Source organism: Geotrypetes seraphini, chromosome 8 (genome assembly GCF_902459505.1).
Source record: "Geotrypetes seraphini chromosome 8, aGeoSer1.1, whole genome shotgun sequence".
NCBI classification, from domain to species: Eukaryota; Metazoa; Chordata; class Amphibia; order Gymnophiona; family Dermophiidae; genus Geotrypetes; species Geotrypetes seraphini.
In genome coordinates, this window is record NC_047091.1 from 29,632,816 (window position 1) to 29,650,962 (window position 18,147).

At 41.3% G+C, this 18,147-nt stretch overlaps 1 protein-coding gene across 1 annotated transcript in view; it reads right to left on the reverse strand.

The window, feature by feature from the left end:
• The window catches only part of GRIK3 (glutamate ionotropic receptor kainate type subunit 3), a 320,591-nt gene that overhangs the window by 140,440 nt on the left and 162,004 nt on the right, over positions 1-18,147 (reverse strand). Inside the window, exon 2 of the mRNA XM_033956508.1 lies at positions 6,303-6,479. Within this exon, the coding sequence (XP_033812399.1) occupies positions 6,303-6,479 (177 nt within the window). The remainder of the gene's footprint in view (positions 1-6,302; positions 6,480-18,147) is intronic.

An 18,147-nucleotide genomic window follows, 5' to 3' on the forward strand; every position in this document is an offset into this window, starting at 1 on the left:
GGAGAACTAACAAATAAAACAGGGAAGGCGGAGAGTTGGGCTGTAAGGCAGCAGGCTCAAGAAGAACAATTGGAGCAGCATGCCCAACACTTTGAAAAGGTCCTGGACACTTTTAAAGAGATGGAGCAAGACCTGGGAGAGTTAAAAGAACAAATTATGCAAATGAAAAAGGATGAGTTAGGAAGCATGACACAGGTCATAGTGGCCTTAGCCCAACGCGTGGAGGGGTTAGAAACTCCCAATGGACAGGACAGCGGGGCCTTGGAAAGTGGTTATGAGACCCCCCGTTTTAAGATGGCCCGAGGATTTTCAGGACCCTGACACACCATCCCTAAATCCAGGGAAAAAATTTAATAAACACCGGAAGCGTTGACACCCTATCCAGAATTCAGGAGGATGTGGCGGGCACTCCGCAGACTAGGGTTGGGCAGACATTAAGGGTGAGGGTATGTCACAACCCTAGCCCTAAAGCTCGGCTTGTGCCAGGTAAGGCTTTGGCTAAACCTAGCCCAGCCATTAAAAGAGCTAATCAGTGTGACAGGCTAGAGTCCAGGAATAGGGGAAACTCTGCATTCCCCTTTAAAACCCAGATTACAGATCCCTGGGGAGGGGAGGACTATGAGGGTAACAGCCTGGAACAGCCACATAATCCTCCTCCTCACTCAGCTAACTCCCAGCTTGCAGGACCTGATTAGAAGTCCTGGGAAAACTAGGCAGAAGCTGCAGGCTGCCCCTCCCCCTCAGAGAACAGGGCGTGGTCGCCTCAATGCACTAGAGGCTGCTCTGAAGAGGAAGCAGGGAGTCTGCCCTGGGCCAGCCCAGGAAGGAGGTTTGCAGGACAGCTCTCCTGAACCTCAACTTTACCAGGTTGAGATGGTGGATCCAGCCCTGACCCTGAAGCTAACCAGCTAGCAGAACCAGAGCTCATGGACTACCTAGAAACTGCCAACATTACAGAAGCTTGCCCCATGGAAGAGAGTTAAGTTTCATTGCTGGTTGTTTTCTGTTTGTATGCTCATGCTAGCAATCGTTTAGGCTTCTTCCTGGGGAACTCTTTGCACCGGTGAGAAGTAAGGGAGCAGTGCTGAGCTCCTTACTAGGTGCCTGAAAGTGAAAACCTTTTTGGTTAGGTTTCAATATGCTGGACTGTTTGAGTTTATGTTTGTCTTTTGAAAGCAAGAAAAGTTTCAATTTTTGATTGTGTGCCTGAGGAGGTAGTTTGGGGAAGAATCCACGCAATATCCTAGGTTGGGATTGTGGGGCCATTTGTGGCATTCTGTTGCTTACAGAAGAAAGTTAGTGGATTCGGCTACTCTCCTCCCCCACCAACTACTGTTAAGTTGGTTGGGGCCAAGCCACCCTTTTATCTAGGCTTGGACACAACACTGTTTTCATTTATAAAGAAAGTGTGATGGTTGGTTACTGCCTATTTGCCAAAGGCAGAACGATTGGGAATACACTCTGCTACTTACCTGTGACACCTGCAAGAAAGGTGTGAGTTGTTGGTTGTTTGTTTTCAACTCAATTTTATTTTGTTCCATTTTCTTATGTTTTGGGAAAGAATGAACTGAACCCTGTTCAAGCTTCATGTCCACAATAAAGTGGGACTTTATTTTCTTTTGAAAGTGACTGTTTGAATCTTGTTGCTTTCTCATTGGATTGTGTGACCAGCAGGACTTCCAGCTTTTCTGGAAGTACGTAGGACGCAGTCTATTCTGAGCGCTGACCGGAGCCAAGCGTATCCACGGGTCCGGCGGTCCCACACTAGCCATGATGAATCACATAAAGACAGATGCATAAAGACTATGGGTTCCTTTTATCAAGGCGCGCTACGGGGATTAGCGCGTCGGACATTTCATCAAGTGCTAACCCCGCAGCAGCCTAAAATCCTAACGACTCGTCAATGGAGACATTTACTAGCGCAGCAGGCGGTTTAACGCGCAGTATTCCACACGTTAAACCGCTACCGCGCCTTTGTAAAAGGACCCCTATGTGTAAGCAGTGTTATTTTGGTGAATTGTACTGAATATTGGCACTTAAGAGGCTACGAGTCAGCACCACCCATGGAACGCCCCCCAAATAGCTGTTTTGTCTTGGGCGCTAAGCAAGCATTTTCAGTGACTTGATCCAGTTAAGTTCATGCCCTTAAGGTATAGACAAGGTCTTTTACTAAAGCGCGCTTGTCGATTTAGCATACGCTAAATAATGCGTGCTAAATGCTAACATGGCCATAGAGTATAATGGGTGTGTTAGCATATAGCGCATGCTAATATTTAGTGCACGCTAAATCGGCTAGTGCGCCTTAGTAAAAGGACTCCAGAATCAACTAAACTTGAGGTCTCATTTAACAATTCAGACGTTAGCTTTGCCCCCAAGGAAACTCACACTTCCTCAGGACTTAAGCGATGCCACTCAGGGCTCAACACTTTCATTGCCCTGAGCGTCAGATCGTCATTGGTTCTTTCTCTTAGATTTTTTTGCTTTTAAATATTTTTACTTTTCCAAAATTTCCCAGACTAAGTTTAGTGATAGTGTTTATATATATATTAATTTTTGGAAAAGTAAAAATATTTCAAGTTTCAAGTTTATTTAAAATATTTGATTTGATCGCAAAAATCCAAATCCAATGTGATTTACATTTAGTAAAAAATTAGGTTAAAATAAAAAATAAATAAAAGACAATTAATACTAATTTTAATGAAATAATATGTTTGAAAAAGGGAGGAGAAAAAAAGAGGATTAAATACAATTCATAAACAAATAAAAAGGGATAGGTAATGAAACAAGAGGTTGGGGAAGGTTACCCACTTAATTTTCACTTAGCAGAAATTTAAAACAAAGAACCGATGACGATCTGACACTTAAAACTTAGGGCAATGAAAATGTTGAGCCCTGAGTGGTGTCGCTTAGGTTCTGAGGAAAAGTGAATTTACTTGGGGTACAGCTAATGCCTGAAATGATCCAGTTAATAAATTTGGTTAGCCCCAGAAGGGTTATTTAAATGGACAGAAGTTGTATGTGTTATTAAAACTTATTATACCACCTGGTCCAAGCGGTTTACAATAAAAATTCAATATAAAGAGAACTCCAATAATAATAGAAAAGACCTCCAAACGTTTACACAAGAATTAAATCATTCATTTAAAAAAAAACCTCAATTTAAAATAAATCAGTTTATATAACTCTAAAACTAAATTAAATCTAAATTGAATCTGAATGTCCCCTAATCCTACAATCATGGGCATCACACTGCAAGATCACTCAATTTCAATAAATGAGTAATCTCTGAAAAAGATAAATCATTACCAAACGCTTCACAGAAATATAAAGCTTTCAATGATACCTCCAATCAAACATCCTGAGGTAAATGATTCCATAAATGGGAACCAATGAAATATAATGCTTTATTTCTTGTTGATTCCCACTTTGCTTTGTTAGCCGAGGGAAAGACCACTCTATTGTCTTACATTGATCTCAATATTCTCATCGGTATAAGGGATTATTAAAGAATGTAGATACTCAAGCCCGACGAACCAATGTCAAAGTTTTAAACTGAATCCAATAACATATAGGCAACCAATGATATTCTATCAAATTTATTTTTAAAACCCAATAATGTGATCACATTATTTTGAATTGTTTGTAATCTCCTAAGATTAAATTTTGTAATACCCATATAAACAATATTACAGTAATGTAATTTAGACCTTAACAATGCATATTCTCCCAAAACAATTCTCTAATTGCCTGTAGTTTTCTCAAAGTATGAAAACATGATTTAACTAAACTGGAAACTTGGCCTTCAAAATTTAGTTGCTAGTCAATAATGATTCCCAAATACTTAAAGGTCGATACAAGTCTCTCTTAGCCGTTCAATCATTTTGACTATCGAGCCCTATATTAATAAGTGTAACGTTAAATCGTGTAAGCATTGAACCTGAAGGGTAAATCTGAGAGTTTTCATCAGTCTAAATAGGAAAAATCATTTTAAACTTTTTAAATTCATAACCCATATTTTTTATACATAAAAAAAAACCATTGTAAAAATAATGCAGGGATTTAAACGTGTAAAAATCAGCATGTAAAAAATCATCTACCTAAAACTGTCTTATAAGACATGCATCAGAAGGCTTTGTAGAGAAATACTGCCTCTGTAAAACGACTCCAAATATCCGCCATCATTTTTTAATTTGGTCAACTGCTGGAGCACTGAACTGCTACAGGGCCAATCAAATTCTCGTGTTCGTCTGCAGAGAATGCAGTTGGGATCACTGCAGCAGGCAGGGATTGCAAGATGATGAATGCCAGTGAGGCCTGGGCAGATTTTCAGGTGAAATCAGCGAGCTGGTCCAAACCTGTCTCCTTCTACAAACATTTGCTCTCCCCTTGCCATGCATGACCATCCAGATGGTCATCTCTTCTCAGGCATGGAGAAAAGGGTCATTGAGGAAACACACCATAGTTTCCAGCAGTACTTTTGGAAAAGAGATTTATGCTGTTCTTAAAGCCGTGGTGATGCAAAGTTTTTTTGTCTCAGGAATTAACTGCTGCCTTCCTATTCGAATCCAATCCAATTTTTCTTCTTCCAATAAAATCACCTTTTGTCAACGAATTTCATACTACTTCAGTTTTAGAAAATCAATAAAAACAAATTTGTTTAATCGATTGTAACCTAAGAATCTTATAGTGTATCACTTCTCCCAACCTGTACCTTATATTTGATGACTTTGTATTGTAACCACTTCACTGATTGTCCAGCACCTCTTGTTGTAAACCGCCTCAAACTATCATGGCTTTGGCGGTATATAAAAATAAAATTATTATTATTATTAGAATTGAAAATCCCCCTCCCTCTTTCTTCCTCTGTATTTGCTTTAAAAGCAGCCAGATGTCCTTACCTCCAGGTAGATCAATCAAATAGGCAAAACCCAAAATAGAGAACACCTCCAATACTAATTAGAAAAATAGTTCTAAGAGTGTTTTTGTTTAACAAAGTGGGTTGTGCATACACTACTCAAATTAAATATGAAGAACATCAATACATGTCTATAAATTTAGTGAGAAGACATCAATGTAGATTGAAAATTTATCTGGAAGTTTCACAGTTTGTTCGCCGGCCCTTCACATTGAGATAAGTCCCTCTCTTTAATATTTTGTCAGGGCTGCGCAGTCATTGTTTTACCAAAAATGGGTTGCACATTTTTTCACTCTCTCTAATATATTATGCATGTTTGCACTATTCACATTATATGCACAAAGGAAGACTCCATGATGGTGTTTGTCTGACTTTTCAATCTACACTGAGATCTTCTCAGTTCTTGTAAACCGTGCCGAGCTCCACTTCCGTGGAGAGGATGCGGTATATAAACTTAAGGTTTAGTTTAGTTTAGGTAGGTCAGGACATGCTTTAAAGAAACAGCTTTACCTTCAATTTCCCTCCCCAAAACAAATCATGGTCATTTACGTGATGGAATGCATCTTTTTTTTTTTTATTATCAGGCACCTCTAATCTGGAATGATTTACTAAACTAAACTAAAACTTAACCTTATATACCGGGTCTTCAACCAAAGGAAGCTCGCCGCGGTTAACAATAAATTTAAAAAATAAAGTAAACTGAAATACAAGAGAGTTAGTTTTCAAAATGTTTAAACGCCAGAGAGCTGCTAAAATTCTTAACTCGTTGAATTCCTTTCCTAGATGGAAAAGAAAGTTTAAATCGATGAATGCTTCTCGTATGTGAAAATCTATAAACATTCCAGGAAGTACTTACAGACACACTCACATAGGCCAAGAAAATCTTGGCATAAATGGAGTACACTAAGGCTTCAAAACCCGGACAAAGTGCCGGGTTTTGAAGGGCTGTCCGGACCCCTGGACACGTCCTCAAAAGGCCTTCAGGGTCTAGGCACAATCCTATAAGGCCACAGCACCCAACTGCAAGGGGGTGTATGCATGGGCAGAACACGGACACACATGTACTTTGTAGAATAGTATAAATTATGTGCATCACTTGGCACATTCAAATGTGCCAACTTATGCCTGCCATTGGCATGGGATAAAAGGGTACAGTCAAACATGGCCTCCAACGCTAACTTAAGCTAATATTCTATAATAGAATCTTGATCTCAAGGTTCCGTTATGGAATTAACACTAAACCCATGGCCCATGGGGTGCGTAAACTGAGATGCCCAATTTACAGAACAGTCGCCATACTTATATACGATATACTTATACGTCAATCATTACAGCCCTTTTGAAGTGACTCGCTGCCTCACTCACACTTCATTTGAGCTGAACTCACCTTTTCGGTTTGCCTCAAAACTATCGTAGAGGTTAATCCTCTGGATGTCGTAGGTTAGAGTTGTGTTGGGTAGCAATGTTCTATTCCTGTTGATAATGTTGGCGGCGAATCGAAAGGCGTGCTCCTCGGCGCTCACAAGCTGTCCGCCCGGCCCTTCTAGAAACTCGAAGATTCCTCCTGCAAGAATCAAACAAAAAAAAGAGGAAGTGAAAAAAGAAATAAAAACCAAAAAGCTAAGACTTGCCTGTAAGGGTTAAATCAGCCAGGCCGAGAATCCAGGAAGCCAACTGATCAAGGACCTCTAGAAATGGGATGTTCATAGCTATGGAATACTTGTTTCTCTTTTTATATTTATATTTGATTGGACGGATAGTTTACAATAATACATACAGTAATAATCATAAATGAGCCAATACCCAGGCACACTTACCTAAATAGCAGAGGGTAAAAATACAAATATAACCTCCAAATGTATACATTTTAATTTTATATTGTTTAATGTATGGACTTATATTCTGCCTGGCCAGTGAACTGCTACGAAGCAGATTCCATTAGAACTTAGAATATAAATTTACAGTATTAAAACAGAAAAACAAAACATATGGAGTCACAGTTTAGTGACGCTGATGCTATTTAAAGGGTCTCTTTGTGCATTCTTTTATATTTGAATGAGATTATTCTGATTTAGACTACTGACCTACAAATGCACTCACTCAGCTGCCCCTCACAATCTCTCTTCACATATCCCCCTATGATGCCCCCTCCCCCCCCCCCCCCGTGAGCTCTGCTTAGCTGGCAAGTCCCTCCTTTCTGTGCCCTTCTCTTCAACTACTAACTCCAGACTCCATCCCTTCTGCCTTGCTGCAGAGTATACTTGGAACAGGTGTCAGGTCAAAAGCGCGCCGGGACAAAGGCGCGCCCAGACAATTGAGCGCAGCGTGGAGGTGCGCGCCGCACAAAATTACTGTTTTTAGGGCTCCGATGGGGGGACGTGGGGGGGGAACCCCCCCCCACTTTACTTAATAGTGATCGCACTGCATTGTGGGGGGTTTGGGGGGTTGTAACCCCCCACATTTTACTGAAAACTTCACTTTTTCCCTGTTTTTAGGGAAAAAGTTCAGTTTACAGTAAAATGTGGATGGTTACAACCCCCCAAATCCCCCATAATGCCAGCGCAATCTCTATTAAGTAAACTGGGGGGGGGGCTCCTCAACAAAAAACCCCGTCTGATCCCCTAAAAACTAATTTTCTTAGGCGCGCGCCTCTGTCTTGCGCTCAGTTGTCGGCGCGCGCCTTTGTCTTTCGCGGGGTTGTCTATGAACCCTTGGAACAAGCAGGCCGTTTCCCTACAGTGGGCTCCGTCTCTGGCAGTGTTCAAGGCCCAGTTAAAAGCCCACCTCTTTGAGAGTGTTTTTGACTCCTAACTCCTCTCACTTCGGGTTCTGGCTCCCCAACCTTATATGTCATGTCTGCCTGTCCAAGTTAGATTGTAAGCTCTTTCTGAGAAGGGACCGTCTATAAATGTCAACCTACCTCGTTGAGAGTGCTTTCAACTCCTTTCACCTTGGGTTCTGCTTCCCCAACCCTACATGTCATGTCTTTCTGTCCAAGTTAGATTGTAAGCTCTTCTAAGCAGGGACCGTCTAAAAATGTCAACTCACCTCTTTCAGTGTGCTTTCGACTCCTCTTACCTTGGGTTCTGCATCCCCAACTCTATATGTCATGTCTGCCTGTCCAAGTTAGATTGTAAGCTCTTCTGAGCAGGGACCGTCTATAAATGTCAAAATGTACAGCGCTGCGTACACCTTTCAGTGCTATATAAGCGATAAGTAGTCGTAGTAGCAGACTCCTGATGAAGGCTTGCAAGCTGAAACACAGCTTGCTTTGAATCCTTTATGAGGATTTTTTTTCAATATAGACATTTTCCTAAGTTGATTACTTACTTACTCTCTGCTGTGCTATTTTCTACTCCCACTTGTTTGAACACCTACATTTAGGCCAGTGGTCTCCAACTGAAACCCTTTGCAGGGCCACATTTTGGATTTGTCGGTGTTTGGAGGGCCTCAGAAAACAAAAAGAGTTAACGTCTTATTAAAGAAATGACAATTTTGCATGAGGTAAAACTCTTTATAGTTTATAAATCTTTACTTTTGGCTAAGTCTTAATAATAACATTGTCATTTATAGCTAAAGAGACATATGATCGAGAAACTGTTTTATTTTACTTTTGTGATTATGATAAACATACCAAGGGCCTCAAAATAGTACCTGGCGGGCCACATGTGGCCCCCCAGGCCGTGAGTTTGAGACCACTGATTTAGGCCAAGTCAATGGTAGGTGTACATGGTTTCAACAAACTGCACCATGCAGCGGGTGTGACTTGTAATATTCTGTAAGTTGTGTGTCATGCCCACGTCCCTTCCATGTAGTTATGCGCTAAAGAAATTATATGCTACCTTATAAAGCAGTACATAATGCCATTAGTTCTCTCAGCTATTATGCCATTAGTTCCCAATTATTGAATTCCTCCTTATATGGAAAGGATGCCCCCTAGTGATAGTCTTCTGAAACTACTGCCAGCATCAACTTGGGCAACTGCTGTCTGGCATCCCTGGGAAAACAGTGAAGGATCTTTGGGTAAATCCTGGGGTGGGGGTGAGGTCATGAAGGGAGGATTCGGATCAAGGGCATGGTTTGAAGTCAGGAGTGGGGTTTCATTGGGGGAATGGATGTAGTTAGATTTTTTTTTTGGGGGGGGAGAGGATCAGACTTATTGGGCGGGACTTGGACATGGTGGGGGTTTGTACATGTCAGGGATTGAATATGGGGATGGTGGACTGGGCATCAGGGGATGGAATTTATAAAAAATGGGGATTAGCAGGGAGGTTCACTAGCCTTGCGCACTATTGACTAAGGTACACCGACAATATCGCGCACGTCAATTGTGCCCCAACCATAGCACCACGTCAAATGCGCACACCGACAAGTGCACGCATGACTGAAAGGGAGCAGAATTGTCAGGAAGGGCGAGGATTTGTAAACTGAAAGGGAGGAATCTGGAAGCGGAATTGTCAGGGCGCAATTGTAAGTGTAGCGGAATTTTTGGGAAGGGAGCGGAATTATAAACTGAAAGGAAGGAATCTTTTACACCCCCCCCCCCTCAAAACTGAAGGCATGGGAGCGGAATTGTCAGGTCGCAGTTGTCGTATGCTCATTTGAAGGGCCACCATGGCTGTGTTTTGTGAAGGTCACTGCCACGCTGTCGTAGGTAAACCAGCTGCAAAAAGTGCACACATTTATCAGCAAATAAAAAACACAACTTGTGTTTTTCTGATCATTTTCATTTGGCAACATTCTAGGGCTCAGATTGTGATGTCATAATGCCTCATTCCACCAATGTCTAAGAGCCAGTTTCATCAGTGATGTCAGAATGGCTTGCTTGTTTTATACTTTGCTCATATAAGAACATAAGAGCAGCCATACTGGGACAGATCAAAAGTCCATCAAGCCCAATATCCTATTCCAATAGTTGCCAATCCAGGTTAAAAGTACCTGGCAAGATCCCAAAAGAGTAAAACAGATTTTAAATTGTGATAGTTAGATTGCGAGCATGCCGGGACAGATAGTGAAAATACTTAGGAGTACCTGAGTACTATTCAAATATAAGCAGTGCATTTTTGCACGCCCTTCTTAATAATGGCCTATGGACATTTTTTATTTTTTTTTATTTTTCACTAATTGTTGAACAACAATTTAAAGAAATTAACAATTGAAATAAGAAACAATCAGTAAATTATAAAATAATTCCACATATATGACTAATTCAGTGTCCACAAAATAAGGAGAGAGAGACCATCACCTCCAAGGGAAGTTGGATCTGAGGAATAACTCATAACTAATCACATTACAGAGTGTAGTTGGATTTAACAAACTGCCTGGGAGAATCTGGAGCTCTAGAAGCTGTCTTGCCCTCTAAGAAGAAATTTAATTGATCAGGATCATAAAATATATATCAACTATTCTGATAGGTAACACAGCATTTACAGGGAAAACATAACTGAAAAGTTGCTCCCAAACTCAAAGTTAACTGACGATAAGCCAGGAATTTCTTCTGTCTGGCTTGCGTCCATTTTTACACATCTAGAAATATTGAAACATTGAAACCATGAAATTCCGCATTATCAGTCTTATAGTATAGACGAAGAACTGCCTCTTTATCCTGAAGGAAAACGAAGGTTACCAGTAAAGTTGCTCTAATAGTTATTTCTTCTTGTATTGATGTTTCCAACATACCAGTGAGATCCAAGTCTCCTGGTACGATTCCTTTGCCTTTATCTTCTTTGGGAATATTCAAGTAGTATATCTTTTGTAATGGTGGCATATTATTTTCAGGAAATTTCAACACTAATTTTAAGAAGGAATTAAATAAGTCTCTCGGTGTTTGAAATTTGGAGACCGGAAAGTTTAATAGTCTAAGATTTAAATTTCTATTTGCATTTTCTAAATTTTCCATTTTTCTAAAAAGCAAAGTCTTTTCCTTCAGTTGTGAATTAATGGAAACCTTCACTTCTGCCATTGATTTTTCCAGGTTGTCCATTCTATTAGACTGATTTAGGAATTTCTCTTTCAAAGCTTTTAAATGAATACTAGTACTCTATACTAAGGAAAGAAATTGGGAGCATACCTTATGTACTGATTCCAGTCCACTCCAAATTGCTTCCATGTCGATAACCTCGGGTCTTATTAAAGGAAGAGGTATAGATATTCCGGTGATTACCCCAATGGTTCCCAGCTCCTCCTTCACTGCTTCCTCGCAGATTCTCCTCCATTCTCTAATGTCGACTGCAAAGGAGTCGACAAGCCATGGACTGCTTCTGGGGTCAAGGGTGAAATCTGCAGCGCTGACGAAGAGATCATCTCCGGCGCCTCCTGCACTGCCGACGGCATCCCCGACATCTTCCCGGGATGCGGAGGAACTCCAGGCCCCAATGGGCTAAGAGAAACCTCGCTCTCCAGGACCGAGGTCTGCCCACCTCGGTCTGCGGATAAGCCCGATCCAACCAGGGTGGCATATGCTGTAATTGCCACTTGCCTCGTCAGTGAAGTACCAGATGAAGCTGGAAGAAAGCCCCTCTGTTTGCCCCTGTGCTTGGGCATAATGAAAGATAAAAAATGTTAGATGAAATAAAGATTGCCAACAAAGTGCAGCCTTCAGACGCGACTCACTCCGTCGTCATCTTGGTCTCCTTATGGACATTTTTATAAAGGAAATGATCCAAACCTTTTTTTAAACCCTGCTAAGCTAACTGCTTTCATTCCGAAGAACAAGCAAACACCCCATGATAATTATAGCAAAGAAAAAAAGTGGGGGAAAGGACTGTACACATCAACCTGAGATTAAAGCCAGTTTATTAAATACAATCATCTATTGTAACATAAAACATATATGATCAGTCTTTCCTTGCTATCCTTCCAGACCCGACACGGTCCGTGTTTCGGCTTCAGAAACGAAGCTTGCCTCAGGGGTGTAGATGAAAATCCAATAGATGGCGCTGAAACACCTGTCATCAGAAGGAAAAGTACTTTATGGCGCAAAATCAAATAACTTCTAAAATGTAGCAAAAAAAAATATCTGATCGCTGCTAGAACTGATCGCAGTTTGGATGCAATCCTGAGATGCATGCACAGCATAATTACCTAATGAGCCAATTAACCCAAATTATTGGTGTTAATTGGCAGTTATTTGGACTTACATGTGCTTCTGCCTGCGTGCTAGCCCATAGAGTTACATACTGAAATTGTTTCAAAACCAACCTAAAAGGGGGTGTGGCCATGAGAGGGATATGGGCGGGGTCAGGGAGCATTCCCATAACGTAGCAGCAATGTTATAGAACTCCTGGGTTGGGCACTGAACTTGTTCACACGGATTTACCCCAGGTTTCACTTGGTCTAAGTCCGCACTCCCAAAGTTGATCAGTTTCTACCTGACAAAGATGCAGCGAGACCTGGAAACCTACAACAAGCGCAATGCCAGCTGCGGAAACCCCGAGAGAACATGTTTTATCCTGTTTAGCTTTTCTATCGATACCTTTTTAAAATATTTGCTTCACACATTAGTGTTAAATTATTTTAATGTATAGTTGAACATTTTAATGCAAATTAACTACCTTCATGTGCTTTAATTTTTAGATCAACAGTATCTCCTGCGGTCAAATGTAAGACATTGAAAACATAACTAATCGAAAACCATCTCAATGTCCTTAATGTTCCTTTAATTTTCTTTTAAACTTTTTTTTACTTTTTTTAGGCCTCAGACTAACCATTAGGTGCCATGCATTTCTATGGTCACCAAACAAACTTATGGCAATGGCATCCTCATTAGCCCCATTATATATTTTTTCACATTTTTCTTATTTAAAGTGCTCAGTGCTATTTTTCTTTAGTGTCTCATATAACTTAATTCTTAAAATTATTATAACTTAATTGACTTATCTTAAGTCAGTCTTGTCTCGTACTATCATCGGGAAGGGACCTGTCATTGCCATAAGTTTGTTTGGTGACCATAGAAATGCATGGCACCTAATGGCTAGTCCGAGGCCTAAAAAAAGTAAAAATAGTTTAAAAGAAAATTAAAGGAGCATCAAGGACATTGAGATGGTTTTGGATTAATTTTTAGATCAGCATAAATTAAATCACTTTTGCATGGACTACATTTTTTCAAAGGGATTCTAACCCAATGGAGTTCAACAACCGTAGAGGCCATAGTTTAGGTTCATTATAGCCCAATATCTTGCCCCTTCCTTCTTGTAGACAACGATGACCTGAGAGACCAAAATCCAGTCCTCATTATCATTATACAGCTTCTGAACTTCGAGAAAGCTCCTCTCCTTATGCTGATGAAGCTTCGGGAGGCTTCAACCTCAGTAATATGAGACTCCAAACATCTGTTGAAACATAACGGGGTTTTCTAAATAGTCACTATGGGCAATGGCCCGACAACTAGAATTTATTAAACAGGAAGGAGTAAAACCAATATGCACAGATGGTACATATCATTATCATTGCTTCTGGCAAAAAAAAGTTAAAGCCTGATACAGGATGAAATCAGTCCAGATTTGCTAGCATAATGGAGATATATATATATAAGAACTGTATCTATAGAGAATCACATGGGAGAATCCTCTCTAGGGACTTGCGATTATTCTAAAAGTGACATTGAAAGCGCCAACCACATTTCCCGTTTCATTCTTCTGTCATTTCCCATTGGAAAAGACACAAAGAATTAGCAATGTTTCATCTTGTGCTGCTCGGCCATTTTTATTGTGCATTGTAAAATGAAACACATAAGGGAAACTGGGAGATGATGGAAATGTGCCTAGGCCAAAAATATTGTGTCTGATATTGAATCTACCTGGTTAAATCACACTGACTTGATGATCCCCAGATTTTCAGCCGCACGTAACTGAAAAATCTAGCGACATCGCCGTAGCGCTAGTCACATAGGGCCAGATTCTCCGGTAGGCGCCTGTGAAAATGACACCAAAAGCTTTGAAAGCAGACAAAGCATCCTTTCCTTTTTAAACAATGCTGTTTTAAACAACTCCTGTAGCAGCACAACCAAAAGACTTCCAGTCCACCTGCATTTCAAGGAGTCTTTCTGTAGCTGAATGGTGTGTTCGCCGAAACACAGACCGTGAAGGTTCCCCCTTTCTTAAAGTGGATTACTACTGTTCGAACTTTGGATATAACAGATATATCGTTATTTGTCTGCACTTTGGATATGATTAACTTTTATAAATAAGTCAAGATCAAGAACATCCCTCTCCATTCTCTTTTGCTTTGGCTTTGGACTTCACATTTACTGTGGAAATATTAGGGTCATCTTTTTCTTTGGTTGTCGATCAAAGTTAGATGCCATTTGTAGAATCGTGCCTAGTGTCGCCTAGCTTGACGTAAGCATCGCAAGGCATCATAATATTAGGTGCCGGTGTATTAATTGAGGGTTTTCTGGCCTAATGTATGGGTACCTAACTCAATCCATGACCAAACTCTACTTCTAACCATGCCTACGTTTCATGTAGGCGCCTTGGTGTAGACCCCTACCAGGAGGTGGTAGGTGCCTATCAAGTTAAGCATCTACCAGTTAATTAATTTTTTAGAATTGTTTTTTAATCATTCTGATTAATTAAAAAAAACACACACCCCAATAAGTTAGGAGTCTAACTCGGTAGACGCCTCAATCTAAATACATACCGGTAGGCACCTTTTACAGAATTAGGGCCTCAGTGCTGGGCCGGTCCAGGAGCAGAGGCAAAATTTACCTGGGTTAACAGTGATTTTCAGTCTACTAACTGGGAGCAAAAAGAATGTTCTAGCTTTTTCTGGGTAGTTTTCCAAAAACTGGTCTGAATGTCAGAGAGCACCCAGATAACTTCTGGTGGCAACACGTCACCCAAATATTCAAGGCTGGTACTCAGATTAGGCCTGGCATTGAACACCTGAGTCTGATCCTGTCCCTAGAGGGTCAGTGTCTTTAAGATCATGGGCCAATGTGAGCTCAGCATCAGGCTTGATCACCCATACCTCTATGTGAACAAACACAAATAGCAGATAAATTAATTTCTAGATGCAGGGGAAGTGCGGTCCGCCCCAGGTACGGTCTTCCTTGGGGCGCAAGCGCCCTTCCTCCTTTCCACCCCTCCCACTGCCATGCATGCATGCATCCCTTCCCCATCCTTTTTTAACTTCGAGCCACCAACTGGCTGTCCGCATCGGCTTTGGCGCTCTCTCTGACGTCACTTCTGGGAGATGTGCTTAGGAAGTGATGTCAGAGGGAGTGCCAAAGCTGACGTGGGCAGCCAGTTGGTGGTTCGACGTTAAAAAGGTATGGGGAAGGGAGCGCGTACGTGGCGGGGGTGGGTGGGAAAAAGGTGGGAGCCCTGGACACTGCTCATCCTTGCTACACCACTGTCTAGGGCAGCAGTTCTATAACTTGCCACACCAACTAGGTGCCATGAGGCCAAATGGTAGGTACCTAGTCTAAAAACAATAAGAAATTGTTTTATTGTGTTAAATGATTGCTGTTCAAGACTCGTGACTTTTGAAGCCTTTCTGTTTGGTTATCTTTTAAACATTTCGTTGTGCTTTAAGTGTACTTCCCATAGCATTAAGCCTTGTTTTGTTGTTTCGACTCCTGATGAAGGAGGACCTGCTGAAACACAACTGTGTCGGGTCTTGCATTGCTATGAACAATATATGAGCATTTATGCTTCCAAAGGTCAAATAAAGGTTACATAGAATCTTGGACATCTAAGTGTACCACGTTTCTTTGATTATATAGTAGCTGCCAGTTTTAAAGGTGCCATAAGGTCTACCAGGCTAATTATTTTATGGACTTTTCCTCCAGGAACTTGTCCAATCCTCTTTTGAATCCTACTTTATTGGTCGCCTTGACAACATCCTCCAACACAGATGCCACAGCTTAATTCCGTGCTGCCAAAAACACTTTCTACTAATTGTTTTCAATCTGCTGGCCATTAGTTTCCTAAAGTGTTATCTTCTTTTTTTCAGTTGTACCTCCATATATCTGAAACAGAATGACAATACGAAACGCATCGTCTTTTCACATAACCGTTCTAAGAGCGTTGGAACTGTCTACACAATACACCTCGCCTCGTTTCTGTTTTCCAGTTCCAGTCTCTATCCTGATTCTCTTCTTGCACAGCCAATCATGATCATTAATTAGAAAGCTCTAATGAAACAGCAGAATAGTTGATTAATCCATAATCTAAATCTTGATTACATATTACAGTGGGGACATTAAGTCCTGTTAATTACTGAAGCTTTTCCCGTTATAGCATAAGTAATGCTTCAGTGTTTTAGGCCTCGGAAAGATGAGTAGAATCTGAGGTCGTACGAGAACCAAGCTAGTATAAATTTGATGGGATTTTCAGATTTTCTCCAGATGCACTGGGGAGAAGGGAGATGGAGTCTAATTTTAAATATTTCATCTCCTGAAAGCTAAAGGGTTGTACGTGTGTTTGTAGTGAAAATGTAGTGTGTGTGAAGTAGAGAAAATCAGGAGTGAAGGTTAATATTCTTAATAGAAATAACCAATAATATTTCAAATTTTAATTTTTTTAACAGTGATGTGATAAAATTTTATGAACTAAAAAAAAAAAAAGAAAGAGGATTTTACAGCACCATTCTGAAATGTATGTCTATCTCATGTCATGAAAGAATTTCAAATACCACACTTGTCCCCTCCCCCCCCTCTCTCTCTCTCTCTTTTTTTTTTTTTTACAAAACCATGATAGCGGTTTTGCTGCTCCCGACGGTACAGCCTCAGCACCCTGAGGTTGCGGCTCAAACCCACACTGCTCCTTGTGACCCTGGACATGTCACTCCATTGCCCCAGGTCCATTAGATAGATTGTGAGCCCACCAGGACAGACAGGGAAAAATGCTTGAGAACCTGAATAAATTCATGTAAACCGTTCTGAGTTCCCCTGGGAGAAAAGTACGTCTGTCCGGTGGTGTCTGTAAATGGTTTTAATAATCCATTTAAGTCTCCCCTAATTTTAGATTTTGGTGTGAACTGCTTAGAATTCAAATAGGCAGTATATCAATATGTAATGAACTTGAAACTTGAATCATGTAATTTTCTGCTCAAACTCCATCCATTCACGCCCCACGCCATCAAAACACGGCATGCACTTTTCTACTAGCTGGCATTCTCTAAAACAGTGTCTCTCAAACTTTCTCGAGCCGGGACACACTAAAGGTAGTGGCCAAGGCTTGAGGCACCCAGAAGTGCGCAGTCGCCATGATGACTTCATACATATGCGTGACATCATCACGTCAATGTCCGTGCTTGTGCAGAGGCCCTCCAGTAGGGGGTGCCAGCAGGGAAGAGGGCCGGAGAGGAGAGGCACTGGTGCCAGATGATTGCCTACAGCAGTGTTTCTCAACAACTTCAAGCTAAGTACCCCCTAAGTCTAAGAAATATCAACTGAATACCCCAACCACAGACCTCCCTAGGCCCACCCAAATCCCATCCCCTTTACTAATTTTTTCCATTCATTTGTCATATACACAGCAGATATAAATTCTCAAAACTGACACATTTCAATCACTATATTGAAAATAAAATCATTTTACCTATCGGCGATCCTCTGCAGGCTGCTGTAATTAGCTTTTAAGATGAGACCGGGATGCCAGGGGGGAAGCTGGAGGACTTTGGAGAGAAGGGGGATACATGCAGGCCTTCGGTGAATCGGGCAGCGCTGGCGCTGTACCGCGTAGGGAAGTCAGCTGGCAGGCGCCTCTCTTCCTCCTCAGTGTGCCTCGGCACACTTGGAATCTCAGGAGACACACCGCTTGAGGTACACTGTACCAAAAGGTCATGTATGCGTAAGAACCGGCTAGAATGCCACCATTTTTGTGTGTTCTTGCTACTTAAAATTAGGCAATTACCCCCCACCCCCTCCCCCATTCATCACAACCACACCCAAAGCGGTGTGCATCCAGGTACTTCAGGCATTTTCCCTATCTGTCCTGGGGGGGCTCACAATCTATCTAATGTACCTGGGGGCAGTGAAGGATTAAATGGCTTGCCCAGAATCACAAGGAGCAGTGTGGGGTTTGAACCCACAACCTCAGGGTGCCGAGGCTGTAGCTCCAGCTAGTGTGCCAAACTCTCCACCCACACTATGCTAAGATTGGTCACGTTGACATTAGATTAACATATACAGGCTAGAGAAATACACATTAATCCATATGAAAAATTAATATGACCTGTATAAACTTAGCTTGGTGAACAGAGCTGTTAGTGATTCTTGAAAGAAA